At 43.6% G+C, this 18,599-nt stretch overlaps 1 protein-coding gene and 1 non-coding gene across 2 annotated transcripts in view; both read right to left on the minus strand.

Annotated features, from left to right (window-relative positions):
* Positions 1 to 6,649: 6,649 nt before the first annotated feature.
* Positions 6,650 to 6,756, minus strand: LOC131896244 (U6 spliceosomal RNA). Its single transcript, XR_009375405.1, has one exon. It is a non-coding gene; the product is annotated as a U6 spliceosomal RNA (small nuclear RNA).
* Positions 6,757 to 16,577: 9,821 nt separating this feature from the next.
* Positions 16,578 to 18,599, minus strand: part of Me2 (malic enzyme 2) — a 48,429-nt gene continuing 46,407 nt past the window's right edge. The window contains exon 16 of the mRNA XM_059245874.1: positions 16,578 to 17,371. Within this exon, the coding sequence (XP_059101857.1) occupies positions 17,204 to 17,371 (168 nt within the window). The 3' untranslated portion in view covers positions 16,578 to 17,203. The remainder of the gene's footprint in view (positions 17,372 to 18,599) is intronic.

Genomic DNA, 18,599 nt, shown 5'->3' on the forward strand with positions numbered 1-18,599 from the left:
GCCGGAAGTGCGCCGCCCCGCGGTCCGGCGCTGCCGCTCTAGGCGCGCGGGAGGTGCGCGGGAGGTCCGCGCTCGGTGGCCCCCGCCCGGCCCGTCTGACTGCACCGCCTGGAGAGGGGTCGCCGGGTCGCGAGTCCCCACCTACTTCCAAGTCTCCAAGGCCGTGCCGGCTGGGACCCCAAAGTGAAAACGTTTACTCTTCCGCATTTGGTTTGATTTCCCTGTCCTGTTTTCCAGACAAGAATGTTTTCCCTGGTGCACTTCTGTAAGTTTTGAGTCTGGTTGGGATGAATCTTTCAACCGCAAAACCAGAAAGTGTAAGCTTGTGCCTTGAGAGGAAAACACTTGGCATCGGAGTGCATTATCAGCATAACCACGTGCCTCCTAAATCTCTGATCTTATTTAAGGATTTTGTTTGGGTTTTTTTGCTTGTTTGTTTTGAGACAGGGTCTCACTATGTCACCCTGGCTAGGTTTGAACTTGCTATGTAGACCGTGCTAGCCTGGAACTCACCGAAAACCATCTGTGTCTACCTCTGCCTCCCGAGAGCGCCGGGATTAAAGGCATACTCGTGTTTAAGTTTGCTGTTTAGGGATAAACTTTTATCACAGCCGCAGAAATGAAGCTAGAACACTAACATTGGCTTCCGTGTTGTCTCGGTTCTGTTTTTGTTCTTCTGGCTGGAGATCTACTTAGCGTTTGATGAGTGCCACTGGCACCAAAGATAGTAATCTCTAGTGCCCTGTTCTTAGATTAGAAGGGGCTGGAGAGATGGCTCAGAGGTTAAGAGCACTGGCTGTTCTTCCAGAGATCCTGAGTTCAATTCCCAGCAACCACATGGTGGCTCACAACCATCTATAATGAGATCTGGTGCTCTCTTCTGGCATACAAGTATACATGCAGGCAGAACACTGCATACATAATAAATAAATAAAACTGTGAAAAAAAAAAAAGAAGGGACTTTATTGACTCTTCCTGGAAGACACGGCTGAGAGTGGATCACCGGCTGCTTGATCTCCAGCTCACATTCCTGTTCATGTGTAGGATAAAAGCTCACATTCCTGTTCATGTGTAGGATAAACCCAAATCTATCCCCCAAAGCTGCGAATTCTGGATCTAAAACCTGTTAGGAATGGCTGCTTCTGTACTCGTGATCCTACATCGTAGACGCACTCTCTGTTCGTTTCCTATCTACTCAAGGTGGTTGTTGGTACTCTTGTTTTCTCTCTGTCAAGCTAATAGCTTCAGCCAAGGGAACCCCGCCTTCTCACAGCTGATTTACTAGTCTGCTTTATAAATCTCCTCAAGGACAACTCTCCCTGCTTCCTTCCCCTCCTCAATGCTGTGTTTTAACCTCTAACTTTTCTCTTTGTGAGACTCCAGTCTCTCATCTTAATTCTGGAGTCTCACTAAATGATGTTTTGTAGAACTTCCGTAACTTTTAAGGTTAACATAGGTAAATTTAGACTTCAGGAGTTCTCATTCGAGTTTGTTCAAACCTTAGCTGCCCTATGTGTCTGTCCTTAAATTTTTGCACTGGACAGACAGTGGTGTCTGATCCAGGTGGGGAATTCTGCACCAGTTCTCCAGCTTTACACTAGATGGACCATGTGTCTGACCCATGAGGGTAAAAATCCCCTCTGAAGCTACAGGGAATGATGTCCCTTGTCCAGTAGTGACTATCTTGGATGGGCCAGCAATTCCTGGCCCAGAGATGGAACTGTTCCAGGTTGGCAACTAGATGGACTGGTGTTTGATCCAGGAATCTATGCTTATTTTGTTTCCTTCCCTTTCCTTCTAGAAGCATGCATGGCTTAGCCTCATTATAAATTTTAAAAGTAAAATGTTTTGGCCTAAAATGATTTTGAGAAAGGCATGTCCATCTGTGAGGGCACACCTTACAGGTACTTTCAGTCTGTAGGATGAGCTTCCCGTTTTGACTTTTATACGTTCACTGGGTATCTCCTTGAGCCTTAATGATCAAGTTAGACTCTGTCCTTAAGATGCATTTCTAAGAAAAGACTTCCTTTGGAGATGTAGACTGAAGGTTAAGGATTGCTTGTGCTATAAAGAAAATAGATAAACTAATTTAAAACTGACAAGTGGGGACTCTAATTGAAAGGTACAAAAGCTTCAGCTTTTCTTTTCTTTCTGTTTTTAAACATAGTTTTTTTAATTGATTCTTTGGGAATTTCACATCATGCACCCCAATCTCACTCATTTTCTCGTCCTTCCATATCTGCCTTCCACCCTTGTAGTGTCCCCCCAAAAGGAGATTTAAAAAGATAAATAAATAAAAATAAAAAGTAATAATAATATATAATAATAATAAAAGTAATAATAATAAAAGATAAATAAAAATAAAAAGTAAAAAATAAAAATACAAACAAAAATATTAATAAAAAAACAAACATAAAACAAAACAAAACCAAAAAAAAACTACTTTAATCCTCCATCTTTCCTGCTTCTCCTTCCCTTCCTCATTTGTCTTAGGGTCAGTGGGAGCTGCTGTGTATCATGCAGTACACCCTTTTGTCCAGGCAGCTTTACTTGCAAATGTTCATTGTTTAATGTGTTGCTGGTCAGGTTCAAGGCCTCTGGCTTCTGGTACACGATCAATACTGGACCCTCACCAAAACTCCCCTTGGATACCCTGCTGTGGCCGGGAGTCATGGAGATCCTGTGGCCATAGCTCTGCAGGACCAGTCCCTTCATGTGCTCCAGCAGGTCGTAGATGGGGCAGATGTTGGGGTGTGCCAACTCAAAGCCCTGGACGTGTGCCTGGGTTGTAGCTGAGTTGGTCAGTCCAGGCTGCTGGGACCACCACCTCAGGTGAGGGGCAGGGCCAGTTCTCCTGTGCCAGGGTCAGGGGAGCCTCTATCCCAGGGCCAGTGAGGGGTAAGGGGTCAGCTCTGTGGTTGGGGGACCAGATCGAGTAAGGGGTGGGGCCAGCTCAGCACAGCCCTCATACTTCAACACATGGTTCAACACATGATTCACATGGGCCACTGTGGTAACACAGGCAACGGACATCAACCCAGACCTTAGGGGCAGCAGGACCACAGACCTAGACATGACCAGCAGCGGCAGCTTGGGCCCAGATGTCACCATGGCCCCTGGTGGCAGCACAGACCTCTCAGATTGGCATGGGCTCAGCAACAGTGTGGTCCCCAGACTCCAACATGGCCCCAGGTGGCAGCTCAGATCCTGGCCATTTGCACAGCCTTCTATGGTAACAGGAGACATGGACATCAACACAGAGCCTGGCTGCAGTAGGGCCATAGACCCAGACATGGCCCCCAGCTACAGTTTGGCCCGGATGTCACCATAGCCCCAGGTAGCAGTGTAGGCCACCCTATCTGAATGGCCCCAGTGGCAGTATGACCCTCAAACACAAACATGACCTCAAGTGTCGGTCCAGACACCAGCCATCTGCACAGCCTTTGTTGGTAATAGGAGCTACAGACATACACACAGAACCTGACTGTATTAGGGCCACGGATCCTGACAGGGCCCTTGGCAGAAGCTCAGGCCCCGGGTGGCAGAACAGGCCACTCAGATCAGCCTAGCCCCCGGCAGTGGCATGTCCTTCGGACCCCAACATGGCCACAGGTGGCAGCTTAGAACCTGAGCATCTGTATGGTCTTTAGTGGCAACACAGACCGTGGCTGCAGTAGGACCATGGACCCAGACATGGTCCTCAGCAGTAGCAGGGGCATGGATGTTACCATGAACCCATGGGGCAACGCAGATCACTCTGGTTTTTCTTAATCAGTCTTTATGTATGACTATGTATAAGTATTCACTGTTTGCATCTGCTTGGTTTTTGTTTGTTTTTTCTGTTTCCATGGAACAAATTGGATTATAAATGATTTTTCATGTAAAGTAAAATAGCTAAATTAAAGTTGTCAGATGCCTTTTACTATTCAAACATAAAACAGAAAATCATCTTTAGCTGACTTGTACAAAACACATATTCCATACTCATGCTAATGCAGATATATATGTTACCTTTGAAAGTTTGTATGTTTTCAGAAAAAAGGACCAGACTCCAGTGAAGACAAGTAGCCCAGGTGATCCAGCCTCTCAGTGTAGCATAATCTTAAAAGGTCTTATTAATAAAAACAAACCTGGAGCCAGGTATTGGGGTGAATGCTGAAAGATCAGAGAAGCAGAACAAGCCACAGCTAACCTCACCTCGATAACTTCTCAGCCGATCCTGTTTCCTCAAACTGGATGCCTCAGAATCCTCATCCGAATGGATCTCAGCTAAACTGCTGCTAAAAGCTAAAAGCTTAACAAGACAGTTCCTGGTCCTCATGCCTGATATACCTTTCTGCTTCCGGCCATCACTTCCTGGGATTAAAGGCGTGTGTCACCATGCCTGGCTGTTTCCAGTGTGGCTTTGAACTCACAGAGATCCAGACGGGTCTCTGTCTCTGGAATTCTAGGATTAAAGGCATGTGTGCCACCATTTTCTGGCCTCTATGTCTGTCTAGTGGCTTTTCTGTTCTCTGACCCCAGATAAGTTTATTAGGGTGCACAATGTATTGGGGGACACAATATCACCACATCTCAGAGTACTTCTGTTGCAGTTTCCCCAACATTCTGCATCCAGCACAACTTCAAAGTGGCTAGCCGAGATGGTTCAACCACATGCACTACTCCAGCCAGAACTTCAGATGAGCCCTGCACTTTCCCACTACACAGACTGGACAACAAATGACACAGCTAGCTCTCCCAGGACTTGACCATTATCCCAATTTTCTCTGGGTCGCCTAAAGAGGCTGTTGCCCCCAGATAACAGGAAGCAGTCTAGAGAACATGATGCCCACATTCCCAAGTAGGTAGTTTTTGATCATTCAATGGATTATGGATGCTTGTCATTGTTTATAGGGGTTGGTTACAAGTTGTTGTTGGTCATGGTCAGGAAAAACACTGAACAAAGGAGATTAGATTCAGATCTCTTTCTGAAGGGGAAAGGGGGGATATAGTATAGAAATGATGGATAAAAGGGTAGATTGTTAAGACTACTTTTGGACAACTACTAGTCTCAAATATTTTACATTGGTATGGGTTTTTATATATTGATACAAATTTAAGATTATTTTTGTTATACTGTATATAAGTTTCTATTCTTGTTTAAGGTATGGTACCTATGCAGCTCATTTTAAAATGTAATGTAAATTTCTAGTCCTTGAAAGATATTTAGAACAATAAAGAAAGATAGGTTAATAGTTAGTCATCTATAACAATCAAACTTATAGTCATGTTAGGTATCTCTTCAAGGTCAAACAGAGATATATTTTAAATAGATAGATGATCTTTAAACACTTCAGAGACCTATAGAATATGGCATTTAAAATGTTTTAATAACACAAGGTTTTTCATGACAGTGAGATACTTCTGTTTCTGGCAGCACCAATACTTCAAAAAAGGATGATGGACTTCAAAGAACCTCCATATGGAGTTTTCTTTCAATGTGACAAAGCTAGCCATTTGGGCAACAAACTGCCCTTGCCTCGACTGCTGACAGTATGCTATTCAAATTGGACAAGAGGACACAAAAGAAAGCGACTGCCAAACTTTGTCAAGACAAGGTAGGGCAATCCTTCAAAATTCCTGCTTCACAGAAAAGTCTGTCAGATATTCTAGGCCTGTAAGTTAAAGGTGGATGCTTCAACATTGCAGAAAAACCTTGGGTGACTGTCCAGACAGCCAGATGTCTCTGTCATTTCTATAGTTTTGGGAGTTTTTTTTGCTCTGCACTTCCTGTTTACTCAGGTAATAGTATATCCTTCTTGGGTCTTTGATGGGGTTGAAGACTAGATAGTTACAGTTACAGTTTTCCTTGTTACCAAATTTGAAAAAGAAACTCCCAAAAGAGGTGTAAAGTGTATAAGGTTGGGAGACATAAAAGCTTAAATTGTTTATCTAAGAAAATGTTTTAAGGTCTAAAAAGATATTGTTAGGATGGTAATACAAATTATGATAGAAAATGGTCTAGGTATAAAACTTTGTATTCATCAAGATAAGATAGGTAATAGAGTATTTTCTCTGAATATGCCAAATACAAATGGACTGGACATTGTGAATGTAATTCTTACTTGATAACTGTTCTTATTGTATATAGTTTTACTATGTTAGAGTTAAAACCTTTTCTTTTTATTTAGACAAAGAGGGGGATGTTGTGGTATATTTGTACACTGTGAAGATGAATTGTTGTGATTGGTGTAATAAATAGCTGAACGGGCCAATAGCTAGGCAGGGAGGATAGGCAGGATTTCTGGGGAGAGACAAAAAGAGGAGGAGGAATCTAGGCATGTGAATTACACCAGTGAGATGCCAATGAGACACAGGGAATCGGACACAGAATGAAAGAAAGGTAAAAAAAAAAAAAAAAAAAAAAAAAAAAAAACCCAAAAAAAAAAAAAAACCACATGGTAAGCATAGATTAATAAAAACAGGTTAATTTAAGTTATAAGAGTTAGTGGGACAAGCCTAAGCTAAGGACAAGCTTTCATAATTAATAATAAGACTCCATGTCATTACTTGTGTGCTGGCGCTCCAAAGAAAAAATCCGATTCAATCCCCTCAATCCACTCCTCCTCTGTTTCTGTTCAGAAAGGGGCAGGCCTCCTATGGGTATAAAAATATTGACTGCTTCACAAATTTGCATGTCACCCTTGCATAGGGGCCATGCTAGTCTTCTCTGTGTTGTTCTAATTTTAGTATGTGTGCTGCTGAAGTGAGCACCCTTAATAACTTTTTAAAAAAATGTATCTCATGGGTATGGGTGTTTTATCTGCATGAATGCCTGTGCACCACTTGCATGCAGCACTCACAGAGGCCAGAAGGGGGCATCAGATCCTCTGCAACTGGAGTTACAGAGAGCTAGGAGCTGCCGTGTAGGTGTTGAGAACCGAACCCAGGTCCCCTAGAAGGACAGCCAGTGGTCTTAACTGCTGAGCCATCTCTCTAGCCCCTCTTACTAACCTTTTAAGATGTAACCTGAAAGCCACCAAAATGGAGCCATATCTAATACTAAGAGAGCAATTGCAGGTCTTCCTTGAGCCCACTTGACATTTGAGTATGTTATAGGTTCTTTCTGACCAGCTCACTTTCTCTTAACCCTCATTTCATGCTTAAAACCTGTATTAAAATACTTTATTTACTTATTTATTTATTTGTTTGTTTGTTTTGAGACAGGGTTTCTCTATATAGCCCTGGCTGTTCTGGAACTTGCTATGTAGACCAGGCTGGCTGAGAATTCACAAAGATCTACCTACCTCTGCCTTCTGACTGCTGAGATTAAAGGGGTGCACCACCATACCCATACTGCATTAAAGTATCATGAATAAAATCTCCAATTCTGCTTCATACTGATGAGCTTTTAAGTTCTTTTCTATACTGAAGCCATGATTCTCTGTTTGTCCTGCATCGAGGTTCCTAAAAGATTGTGGGAACTCTTCAGGCTTCTGAAGATAACATCATGGAGCTCAGCTCCCTCATCTGACTTCTGACAACGTCCAGCATCCCCTGTGGGTCTTGGATTCATCTTCCAAGGATGGGGGAGCTAATATCCAAGCTGGGAGGAGGACCCTCACCAGAAACCAACCAAGATGGTTTAGCTGTCCCGTAGCTTCAGCCTCTAGAGCTATGTGAAAACAAATTCCTGTTGTTTAATTGCTCGTCTCTAGCATTTTACTATGATAGCCCTCTAAAACTAAGGCTGACTAATAATGTAAGTCTGCTTGTTAATAGAATATTTGCTTACTGAATATGAGAGTTGTTTTAAGACTTGTTTTCATTAATTCCTAGTCATAATGCAGTAGAGGTTACCTGAACCTTACTCACATGTAAAACTTTTTTGGTATTGCCATTAAATTTAAAGTGCCTTATTTAATAGCATGTTTCCAAACTGTCTGAGGTTATTTCACAGTATAGACTGAAGCTGGGACAGTAAATCTGGGGGTGGGAGGAGAGAATGGTATGTATTAAGAACACAGAAATTCTAATTACCTCACCAATAGTTCCCATCATTTTAGTGTTTCCTATCTGCAGACACATTTCCAGAGTCATCTGTGCTAGCCTGGGCCTTCCAAGAAACACAGAAGATGAAATTAAACATGCAAGGAGCATATTAGGAGACCTGTTTGGTCAGAGCAGGAGGGAGCGAGCAAGGCTGTGAGAGCCTTCAAAACACGATGGAAATGTGATGCAGTGTGCAGGAGACAGGTAAGGAAGACAGGTGTGGACAAGAAAGCACATGGAAATACAGTTTTGTTCTGCAAGACCACTGGGGAGCCATGAGCTGATGTTGCCCTTTAGAAGTCAGTCCTTGGCTCCTAGGAAAGGGCCTGCCATTCTCTGCCTGCTGCCCTAAGTTGTTGGCTGAGAGAGTCCAAAGGCAGCCTGTCTTCCAAGTTCAAAGGGAAGATGATTTCAGAGTGTGGCACTTGTGGCTCCTAATCCGACATGATGAAAGCATTCTCGTGGTTGCCACACCCGAGTCTCCAGGTAGACAGTGAAAGAATTGAAACTGAGATCCTGTGGGCTGCAGCATTGCTTCCTCGGGGGCGGGGCAGGGGGTGAAGGGAAGTCCACACATACCAGAGGTCAGGAGGCTGTGGTGGGGATGCTGGGGGAGAAATTCAGGTGTTTTTGTAAACATGAAAGGAAAAAGCCTCGTATGTATAGCATTCTTACTCAGTTGAGGAGAGACAAATAAATAAGTGTTCTCACTGTATCAGATAGGGGAGAAAATTGGAGAGGGGTGCTGCAGAGTCTCGGCTGCAGTTATTAGAGGGTGAGTCAGAGAAAGCCTTCCTGAAGTGATAGCCCTGAAAGCTGAAGGAGGTGCAGATGTTGTGAGCTCTGAGAGTTCCAGGCAGAGGTGCAGTGAGTGTGGAGGCGGCTTTGGAGGTCCAGTGTGTAGCCTGGGGTAAAGGAACACCATGTCTGCAGCCCATTCTCAGTCATTCTGAAAATAACCTTTATGTGTACAGAGTGACAGAGGAGGAAGAGAGAGGGAACAATGAGGCAAACAGTAAACTCTGTGCTCTGAGTCAAGGCTGCCAAGTCCCTGGCATTCTCCCTGCACCTGCCCTGTAACGTGGACATAATCATCTTCCTGTCCCTGCCCCTGCCCCTGGTCAAAACAAATATAAAAGCCAGAAGAAATGACCTGTATGCATGCATATGGGATTACGGCAATTTAAATTTGGCCTTTGATTAGCAATGGGAAGATCTCTGAGTGTGGGATCGGTGTGAAGGCCTCGATGGAGTGATACAGGACAAAGCGGAGGGGACTGGCTTTGCAGCTCGGTGGGGAAGCATTTGCTGAGCCTGTGGCAGGCCCTGGGTTCAGTCGCCAGTACTGCCAGAGATTGCACAGTGAGAACTGAGGCCAGGAAGAAGAAGTTAGTTCAAAATTCCTTTGCTGAGTTTTGTTTGGGGGCGACATCCTGAGAGGAAGAGCATCTACCAGCCCTCGCCACGCTACTTTCAGGATGAGGGCAGTTGAAGCATGTTTGCATCCCGGTGCTAGTGAACTGCAGAGGGCGGGAGGGCGGGAGGACTGATGGCCAGCAAGACAGCAGACCCAATGGCACCAAGCTCTCGGACAGAGCGGCAATGAGCCCGGAGCCCAAAGAGCACATGGTCCTGGTGCTTTTGTTTGTTTAGGTGTGTGTAGTTGGAGGCTGTCAGTGTCTTCTAGCCAAAGGCCTCTACGAATGTATGTGTAGCTCACCAAGTCGGGCCATTGCTTATTCCTGTGAGGGAGTATGTATACTGCAGGGAAATATGGGGTGTCGTAGTAAGTCGGTACTCTCTGAGCTGAGCTCAGAAGGCTTACCTTGCATGCATGAGGATTTGATCCCCAGACTCCATAGACAAATTTTAAAAAGTGAATAACTAGACCTCTTGCAAGAGGTGGATCTGGTTAGGTGAACTTGCAGGAGCACCGAAGTTGAGGTTCACTCAGGATTGGGGGGGTCAGAAAGCGGAGACACTTCTAGGACAGCTAATCTCAACAAGCTCTCCGCCAAGAATCAGCACTTGATCATCCTGATGATCATCCTGGCCAGGAGAGGGAGGGGGATGATCTTTTTTTTTGTGGTCTCAGCAGTCAATGCCTGTGTGTTTAACTAGGTACAGACAAGGTTTACAGAAAGCTCCTGTTTTTATCTGGTTCCATCCTGATCAGCATGGCCTCATCTGGGGTTGATGTGCTTTTTTTTTTTTTCCCGGAGCTGAGGACCGAACCCAGGGCCTTGCGCTTGCTAGGCAAGCGCTCTACCACTGAGCTAAATCCCCAACCCCTGATGTCCTATGAATGATTTACATGCAACGGAACACAAGCCTAGATGAGTTGCAAGCCTGGAGAATGATGGTGAGAGCTCCAGGGCGCCCTCTTCTGATCATTCTCTTTCTCTGTGAGCCGGAAGCCAGGCATCTGCAGAGCATGAAGGTGCAGGACGACGTCGGAGATCTGAGAGAGTGGGTATCACAGGGACATGCCAGGCAACAGGAAGGGTTTCTTGAAGGTGGTGATTTTGACCAACTGACAATGACAGGCTCTGTAGTCACCCTTTGCTGCACTGACCGGAGATTTCGTCCGGGACTGAGGTTCCATCAGACAGTGATGGGGGAGGTTTGAATCTTACCATTGCCGTCTCAGATACTTGACACCACTATGGCCTCAGATTTTGCATCTGTAAATAGGGAAATATTGACATCCCCTAAGTGTTATGAAGTTTAATGAGTTATTCTGCCAGATACCTAGAACAGTGCTGGATTGCGTAAACAGTGGTCGCTACTGATTACAACACGCACCTCCCCCATCAAGTCAGCACGCTTTTCTAAAAGCGCTGGCATGGAGTTCGGGTCTCCTTTACCATTGCAATTAATCTAAATAAGGAGATACAAAGAGTAGGGAATGGAACAGAAGAAAATAAAGGGCAAAGATGAGGAGCAAAGTCGTGTTCTATGAGTGAGTTAAGTATAACAAATCCCCGAGGGGTCAAGTATCTGGGAAGAGAGGAGAGGAAAGGAGGGATTCTCAATAATATCAAGCTTTGAAGGTACCCTATACACTCCTTAAAAACAAGGTCACTCAGTTGTGTAGCTTGGTCTACTTGTAGGACTCCTAGCAACTGGAGCAGGGGCTGTCCCTAATGCTTCGGCTGGTTTGGGGAACCTATTCCTCATACTGGGTTGCTTTGCCCAGCCTTTATAATACCATGGGAGGAGCTTAGTCCTGCAGCAACCTGATATGCTATGCCTTGTTGATACCCATGGGAAGCCTGCCTTTTCTGAACAGAAATAGAGGAGGAGTGGATGGGGAAGGGTGGGGGGAGGGATTGGGAGGAGAGGAGGGAGGGGAAACTGCAGTTGGGATGGATGTAAAATGAACAAATAAATTTAATTAATAAAAAACGAGGTCACCAACCATTTATGCTTAAGAAAAATTTTACTAAGAAAATATAAGAACACATCTCATTACAAGTAATAATAAATCACAAAAAAGGAAAAATAGTTCCCATAATGATCAAGTTTTTATACCAGTCTCGGGACTATGTGTAAGAAGTCAACACAGCATGATGTACTCTCCATTAGGGAATCACCACAAGACTAGTCATCCCGTTATTTTACCTTAACACAAAGGTGAGAAAAGCTGAGCGATGACATGCAATGTGTGGTTTCTCCAAGTCAGCAACTGATGGCTGCTGATATTACTGAAGGAGAGACAATAACGCCAAGTGGAAAAATACAGTTTTACCTCCTGCTGATGTTAAAGCTTATTAGGCAAAGTACAATAAAAACACTGAGTAGAAATTTTATCAAATACTTAGCAAACATGGCTTTCCAGAAATTCCTTATTCCACACATACCCCTCCTTCATTGAAGTTGTGTGTGCACAGAACACAATAAACGTCACTGAGAGTATGTTCCAGGTGCGCGCTGACAGGAGCAGATTAACAAAGTGAGTGACGAGAAAGTGTCACTGACCCTGATCTGCAGGAAAGTGACAGTAGCTGGTGGCTCTGTGAATATTACCAAATCTAGAGATGTTAGTGAACTAGCTATTGAGACTCTTTGGTATAACCTATCACATTCAAACCAAACCAAACCAAACCAAACCAAAAAACCCCTTAATATACACACCCAATACTTAACAAATAAGGGGTTTGTTGGGTATTTGAATTATTAAGTAGGAACAAAGTGGAAAAAATCACATGAACTGGTAAAATGCATTCAAGAGGACTCAAAACTAATCTTGTACAAATAGGTGAAGAATTTCCACTCAGACAAAATTGGCTGCAGAGGCTGGCCCTTCGTTGACAGGGGTCTGAGCTGAGCCCCAGCTTGGCAGCTCACCATGAGCTCTTTAACTTCCCTAGGACTCTGTCCTTGTTTGTAATACAGGGTCAGAAACACAATGCTCCAGTGTAAACGTGCAAGACGCTTTGAACACCTGACATGGGGCAGGCACAGCCACACGGGTGAGTATGTCATGACTTGGCAACTGCACATGAAATGCATTGGTGACAACCCAATGACCACACGAAAGCCATAATTTTCTGGAAGCATGCAGTTAGAAAAGAGAAAACACTTTCTAGAATGTGCGCAGACCATTCCGGCACGGGGGTGGGGGTGGGGTAGGGGGGTAGCTAAGCTAGTGTAAGGCTTGACGACGTTACAATGGCCCTGCCCCCAAATCAGAAATAAAGAAGCCCAGTGAAAGCAAACAAAGGTCCTGAAAACCGAAGAACATAAACCAACAGATGTCTGGGCGTCTAAGACTTAGAGGATATGAAGTGTAGGAACAATGTCTAAGGTACTCAGACTGCACATATTTTTATGTGGCAGAAAAAAAATTAAAGAGTCCATTTATTGAGGAAATAATTACTTAGCCAAAGATATACTTACTTGTGTGCTAGCCTGGGCCTTTCCTGGAAGCACACAAGGTAAAATTAAATGTGAAAGTAACACAAACCAACTATTTAGACCATTTCCTTTTTCTCTCTGAGGGACACAATTTTCTTTAAGATATTGCTTTAAAACCTAAGTGATACTTTAAGTGCCAGTAAAGATTAGAGAGTTCCCCAAGGCATGTCCTCCTTTGGACTACCTGAATGTCTTGAAATTTGAAAGAAAAAACATAAACCCAGCACTCTTTCTTCCAGCACATATTAAGACATCTGACTTCAGATGAGGTGGTTTTTCTACAGCTGAATTATCGTGAACATTTAACGTATCTAGTGCGTATCGTTCGCTCATCTTTAGGGGTTTGGGTTTGTGAGGCAGGGTCTCATGGAACCCAGGCTGGATTGACCTCCGTTGTTGAAGGTGGCCTTTAACTCCCGATCCTTCTCCTCCTACTTCCCATGTGCTGGGATTAGAGGCTCGCAGCACCTCTGGCTAGTGAGTCTCGTTTTAACATCATGTACAAAGTGCAAATCACACTGGTTGGTAAGAGACACGTCCAGGTGTGCAGTCAGCAACATGTCTGTCTGCACTGGAGTACATCTTGAATGGCAACAGGATGCTGCTGCTGTTCCCTGCAGGATTCTGGAAATGGAATCCCAGTAAGGAGCTTTGAGGTTTGTACTAGGGCTGGTTCTGTGTAGGTGAATTCCAGAACACTGACAAGAAAGCCCCAAACAAAAAGCTCCAGGGACATCTGTACTTTCCCCCAAGGCAAGGCTCTTTGCACGTCACCATCCCGTGGGAGCAATGACGAATGTTCCACTCTGCACTCCATAGGACGTCAGTCTGAATTCATCAGTAACTTTGTAAAATCTCCTCTCCAGAAGCCAGGAATTTAGAGAAAAGTCAAGGACCAGCAAGTCCTTCCAGAGAACAAAGACCACCACCCCACAAATAGCCACTGGACAGCTGCTGTGTCACAAATACAAACTGGTCACTAGATTCTATGAGCTTAATAAAGTATTACAGATTATGTTTTCAGAAAAAAATATATCAAAAGCGTCCTTATTAACCTCCAAAAACATCCTGTATCAACTAAGGAAAATTAGATGCAGGCTGTTCTGTATAGGATAGTTTCAGCGGACTCTTTTCATACATGTTGAAGCATACAGCGTCTGAGCACTAAATGTAAAAGTGCGTGCAACGTAAAACTGCCTGGCCAGTTCTCTCCAACCACATGGGCACCACCTGTGAGGTCATTAGAAATCTGAGACCTCAACAACCAAACAGTAAGCTAAAACAAAAGTACACACCCAGACGGAAAAACATGAGTCTGTTTTGTGTTAGACAACTACTCCTAGGCATGGGGACCGCCCTAGAGTGTGTTGACATACCCAGTGACAGTCCCCTGGAGTGTGCTGATATGCCCAGTGACACTCCATTTGTCGTCTTTGTTGTTGAGGAAGCAGAGACCCAGAGAATGAACATCAAGTGGGTAGGAGCATGGGGAAGATCGGGAGGAGAAACAGGATCAAAATACAGTATGAAAATTAATTTAATAAAAAATAAGAAAAAAAATTGCAAGGTTGTGAACCCCATCCTGAAACTGCACCAGCAGCACCAGCAGCATGGGGCCAACCATCCAGATGACCGCGATGTCCCACATTACGGCAGTGACTGTGAGAACAAGGTGCCCATCAGAACCCTGGAGGTTCCGCTGGAAATACCTGCCAAGGCTCCCCTCCCTAGGAGGTCATTTAGGCGGCTGAAGGCGGGGAGGAGAGATAATCGCCATTTGAAAGGTGGTTCTGAAGCAAACTTGTAGTTAAGAAGCCACTCTTGGAGAACGGTTTAAGGAAACTCTTAGAACATTAACATCTGTGCATCACAATGGAAAGAAAGAAAACAGGGACCCTTTTCCTACTGATGACTGGAAGCTCATCTACTCCACTGAGTATAAGCCCATTACCACTCTTCCAAATAATTGCCTTCTTGCCCATAGAAGGCCCAAATATTTCTCCCCCTCAATATGATGCCATCATGGCCTCCCACTCTTAGATTAAAAAACATCGAAACTGACATCCAATAATTGATATTTATAAGCAGGTTGTATTTCATTTTGCCATATTCTCCTTAAAAATGACTGCTGTGAATTGTACTAGATATTTAATAAGCAACATCTTGGTAAGACTACTTTAATTCAGCATATGTCCTCACCTTCAGTAAATAAGCAAAAAGCTGGCAATTTTTATACCTGCAATGTTCCAAACTAAGATTTTACATACATAATGTTAACAAGAACATAAAAAAAAAGCCTATTTCATGATTTTTGTTACATTTATGGTGTGTGTGTGTGTCAGAGGACAACTTCTGAAAGTTGGTTCTTTCTTTCCACCACGAGTCCCAGGAATAAATTTAAGTGTCAAGGCTTAGGAACAAGGGCCTTAACCACTGAACCATCTTGTTTTCATTTTGTGGGTTTTTTTCTAGACAGGATGATACTAAGTAGTCCAGTCTGGCTTCGAACTTGAGGTCCTCCTGCCTCAGTGCTGGACCCACGCCCATATAATCTTTCATCTTTAGATGAATAAAACTATGATTTACTTATTTTACTAAACAGACTTCTGACTACTATTAACTACCCTATCTACCCATACTTAAAATGGCAATGCCATTTCAAACCTGCTTTTTTGGGGGTGGTCCTATGGACTGAACCTGGGGTCTGGTGCACATTAAGCAGTCTTAAATATCAGAATTTTAATCTCTTTAAGCAGGAAGCTGGAAAGGTGGTCCTTTCCACCTACAGAGTATGAAATATGTACTGTGATATGTACCTATGAATTGCTTTGTACTACATCCATTCCAGGGTGAGCATTTTTAAGTTCTGTCCCTGAGTATGTGGTTCATAACTATGATCTCAGCACTTGGAAGCAAGCCAGGGACATATAGTGAGTTCCAGGCCAGCTTGCTGGTCTCAAAACAAAAACAAGCTTTGTCCCTCAAAGCACTGAGATAGGCAAATGTCCCAGCCACATTGCTATTTCTCAAAACACTTCAGAGAGTTCCTTCAGAATCCCCAACATGTGACCCATGAACACTGATGTCTTCATACAGCACTTAACATCTTCCTGGGATAAAAACGACATTTCCTGCCAGGTGTAGTGGTACACACCTTTAATCCCAGCACTCTGGAGGCAGAGGCAGGTAAGACCTCTGAGTTCTAGGCCAGCCTGGTCTACAGAGTGAGTTCTAGGACAGCCAGAGCTACATAGTGAGACCCTGCCATGAGAAAACAAAAGAAGGCATTTCCTGGTCTAATTCTACTTTCTTTATATCCACTGAGCTTGGAAACCTATTATCTATTCTCAGCAGAGAAAGATGTCACTACCAATATTCAAAGGAACGTGTCATAGGAGAATCTCTAACTACTGCAAAATAAAGAACACGGGGGACAGAAAAAAAGGTATAGACTGTGGTGAAGTACTTCAGATAGGATTTCTAAATCACATGACAGTCGTCCTAAGATGTTAGGTAGATGACTCTCCTTCAACTAGAATTGAAGACGATGAAACTGTGTTTTCAAAATCAACACACCTAAGTTTCTGTTTGGTCAATAAGATAATGTAGCTGAAACAATGAAATGTAAGGTATGACTTTTATTAGACAAAAGTGGCTTTTTGTACACTGTTGCAGATGACTGCTCAGCCTGTCTAAAGGCAGTGGTGGCTCCTCCCACTCTGCTATAATGTTATAGTTAGCCACGATTTAGTTCTAGGAAATCGGGAATTTTTTTCATATTTCCCCATATCTGTCTACTACAAAAGGATTCCAGAGCATGAAAGTAAAATGAAGCATATATAAAAGAACAGTTTTAGCTACTGACAGTTTTTCTTTGGAGTTAGGTTAAATTTTGGTTTCTTCTCAACATTTTGTATTCATATCCACAGCCCTTGAGGAACTGAGTGGAAGTGGAAGATACATTCATGTAACAGCAAAAACACCGTGGCAGGCTCAAGTAGGAGCACACGGGGCGACCTCCAGCAGAACTACAGCATTCGTAGTACCGGACTGTGGGCATGGGTGGGCATTAACAGTATATTCAACGTATCTGTTCCCAACGAAAGAGATTCACAGGAAAAAAAAAAAAAAATGCCAGGCAAAGTGGTGTGGAAGAATAACACACAGACGACTGCAACTCTGAGAATGTTATCTTTTTGTCTAAAAATAGTGGTTCCCTGCAGCATGGAGCGTCTCAATGGGAAAGCGTCTATTCTGATATCTGAGGAGGCTTCAATGAAGACTCTGGCCAATCGTACACATCCGGCAGCAGGGAAACATAATCACTCCGCCATATTCTCTCTTTAATGTACTTGGCCTTGTCTTCAGGTTCTGGGTATCGGAAAGCCATTTTATTAGCATACAGGTATTCTGCAACCTGGAAAATAAACAGCATTACTGTGCTTAGGCTCTGAATGTTAACCTATCAGAGAACTAAAACAGCATTACAACACACAGACGCAAATACAGAAAAATGGCACTTTTCTTTTTCCAAAATATAAAATAATATTACTTTGACTAATTTCAAATTATTTTAAAATTATGCAAAATTTGAAAGATAAAAATTATCTGTCATCTCATGACAACTTGGATATGTTCTGGTCACCTTTCTTGATGTAGAAAAGAATTATAGTATTTCTCTAAATTCAACAAACAAATTGAAATTCTAGTAGGCAAATCTACATGCAAGTGATATATGTACCAGCCAGCATTCCCACAGCCCTGCTGAAAGGCTGTGCTGTTCAGGTGACTCTGCCTCCTAATCAGAACCGCCCCAAAGAGCAAAATGCAATCTTAAATATGTGTGTGCCCACCCCCTCTCCCCCAAAAAAATTAGAACTGACAAAGGAACAGACACATCCAGAAGCATGGCGGCTGTTAGCCACTCTCTTGAAGTACATAAGGCCGACTCAACCCCTCAGCGGCTGTCACTGCCTTCAGAGTGAATCCTGATCTGTACCATGTTCTTTTGTGAATCTTTGTGCATGCAAGCTCTCCTGTTTGAAACTTCCTGTTCTTGGTTCTAGACAGTTCCTCCTTCCTACAACATAGGAGACACTGCTGGGATACACAGAACAGTGCTTAGCTCCCAGGCAATCCAGATGGCACCCCGATGTTCATGCCAGTGCTAATCCCAGTCCTCAGACTGGGAACTTGGAAATGCAAATCCTGGGCTTCCCCCTAAATCTACACTGCCTCTTATGACCAAAGCCTGGTCCCAGGGCCCAGGACTCTGCTAACAAGCAGTACAGGCAATTCTGATGCGTTTTCCCATCTGAGATATGCTGTTTAGTGTGATAAACACCGCTTCCTCTCAAACTCTAAACCCTTATATTTTTTAGTGCATCCTCTTAAAGGAAAAAAATGTTCACTTTTGATTAAAATGTAAAACTCTGCAGAAAAAAAAATCCCAAGAGTTGAATAAACTAAAAGTTCTTAAAATTCCTCGGCCTATCCACTGAGTTAAGAATATAAGATAACAAAGCCCGGCAGTGGTGGCACACGCCTTTAATCCCAGCACTCAGGAGGCAGAGGCAGGCGGATCTCTGTCAATTTGAGGCCAGCCTGGGCTACAGAGTGAGATCTAGGATAGGCACAAAGCTACA

The sequence above is a fragment of the Peromyscus eremicus genome, chromosome 19, assembly GCF_949786415.1.
Source record: "Peromyscus eremicus chromosome 19, PerEre_H2_v1, whole genome shotgun sequence".
Classification (NCBI taxonomy): Eukaryota; Metazoa; Chordata; class Mammalia; order Rodentia; family Cricetidae; genus Peromyscus; species Peromyscus eremicus.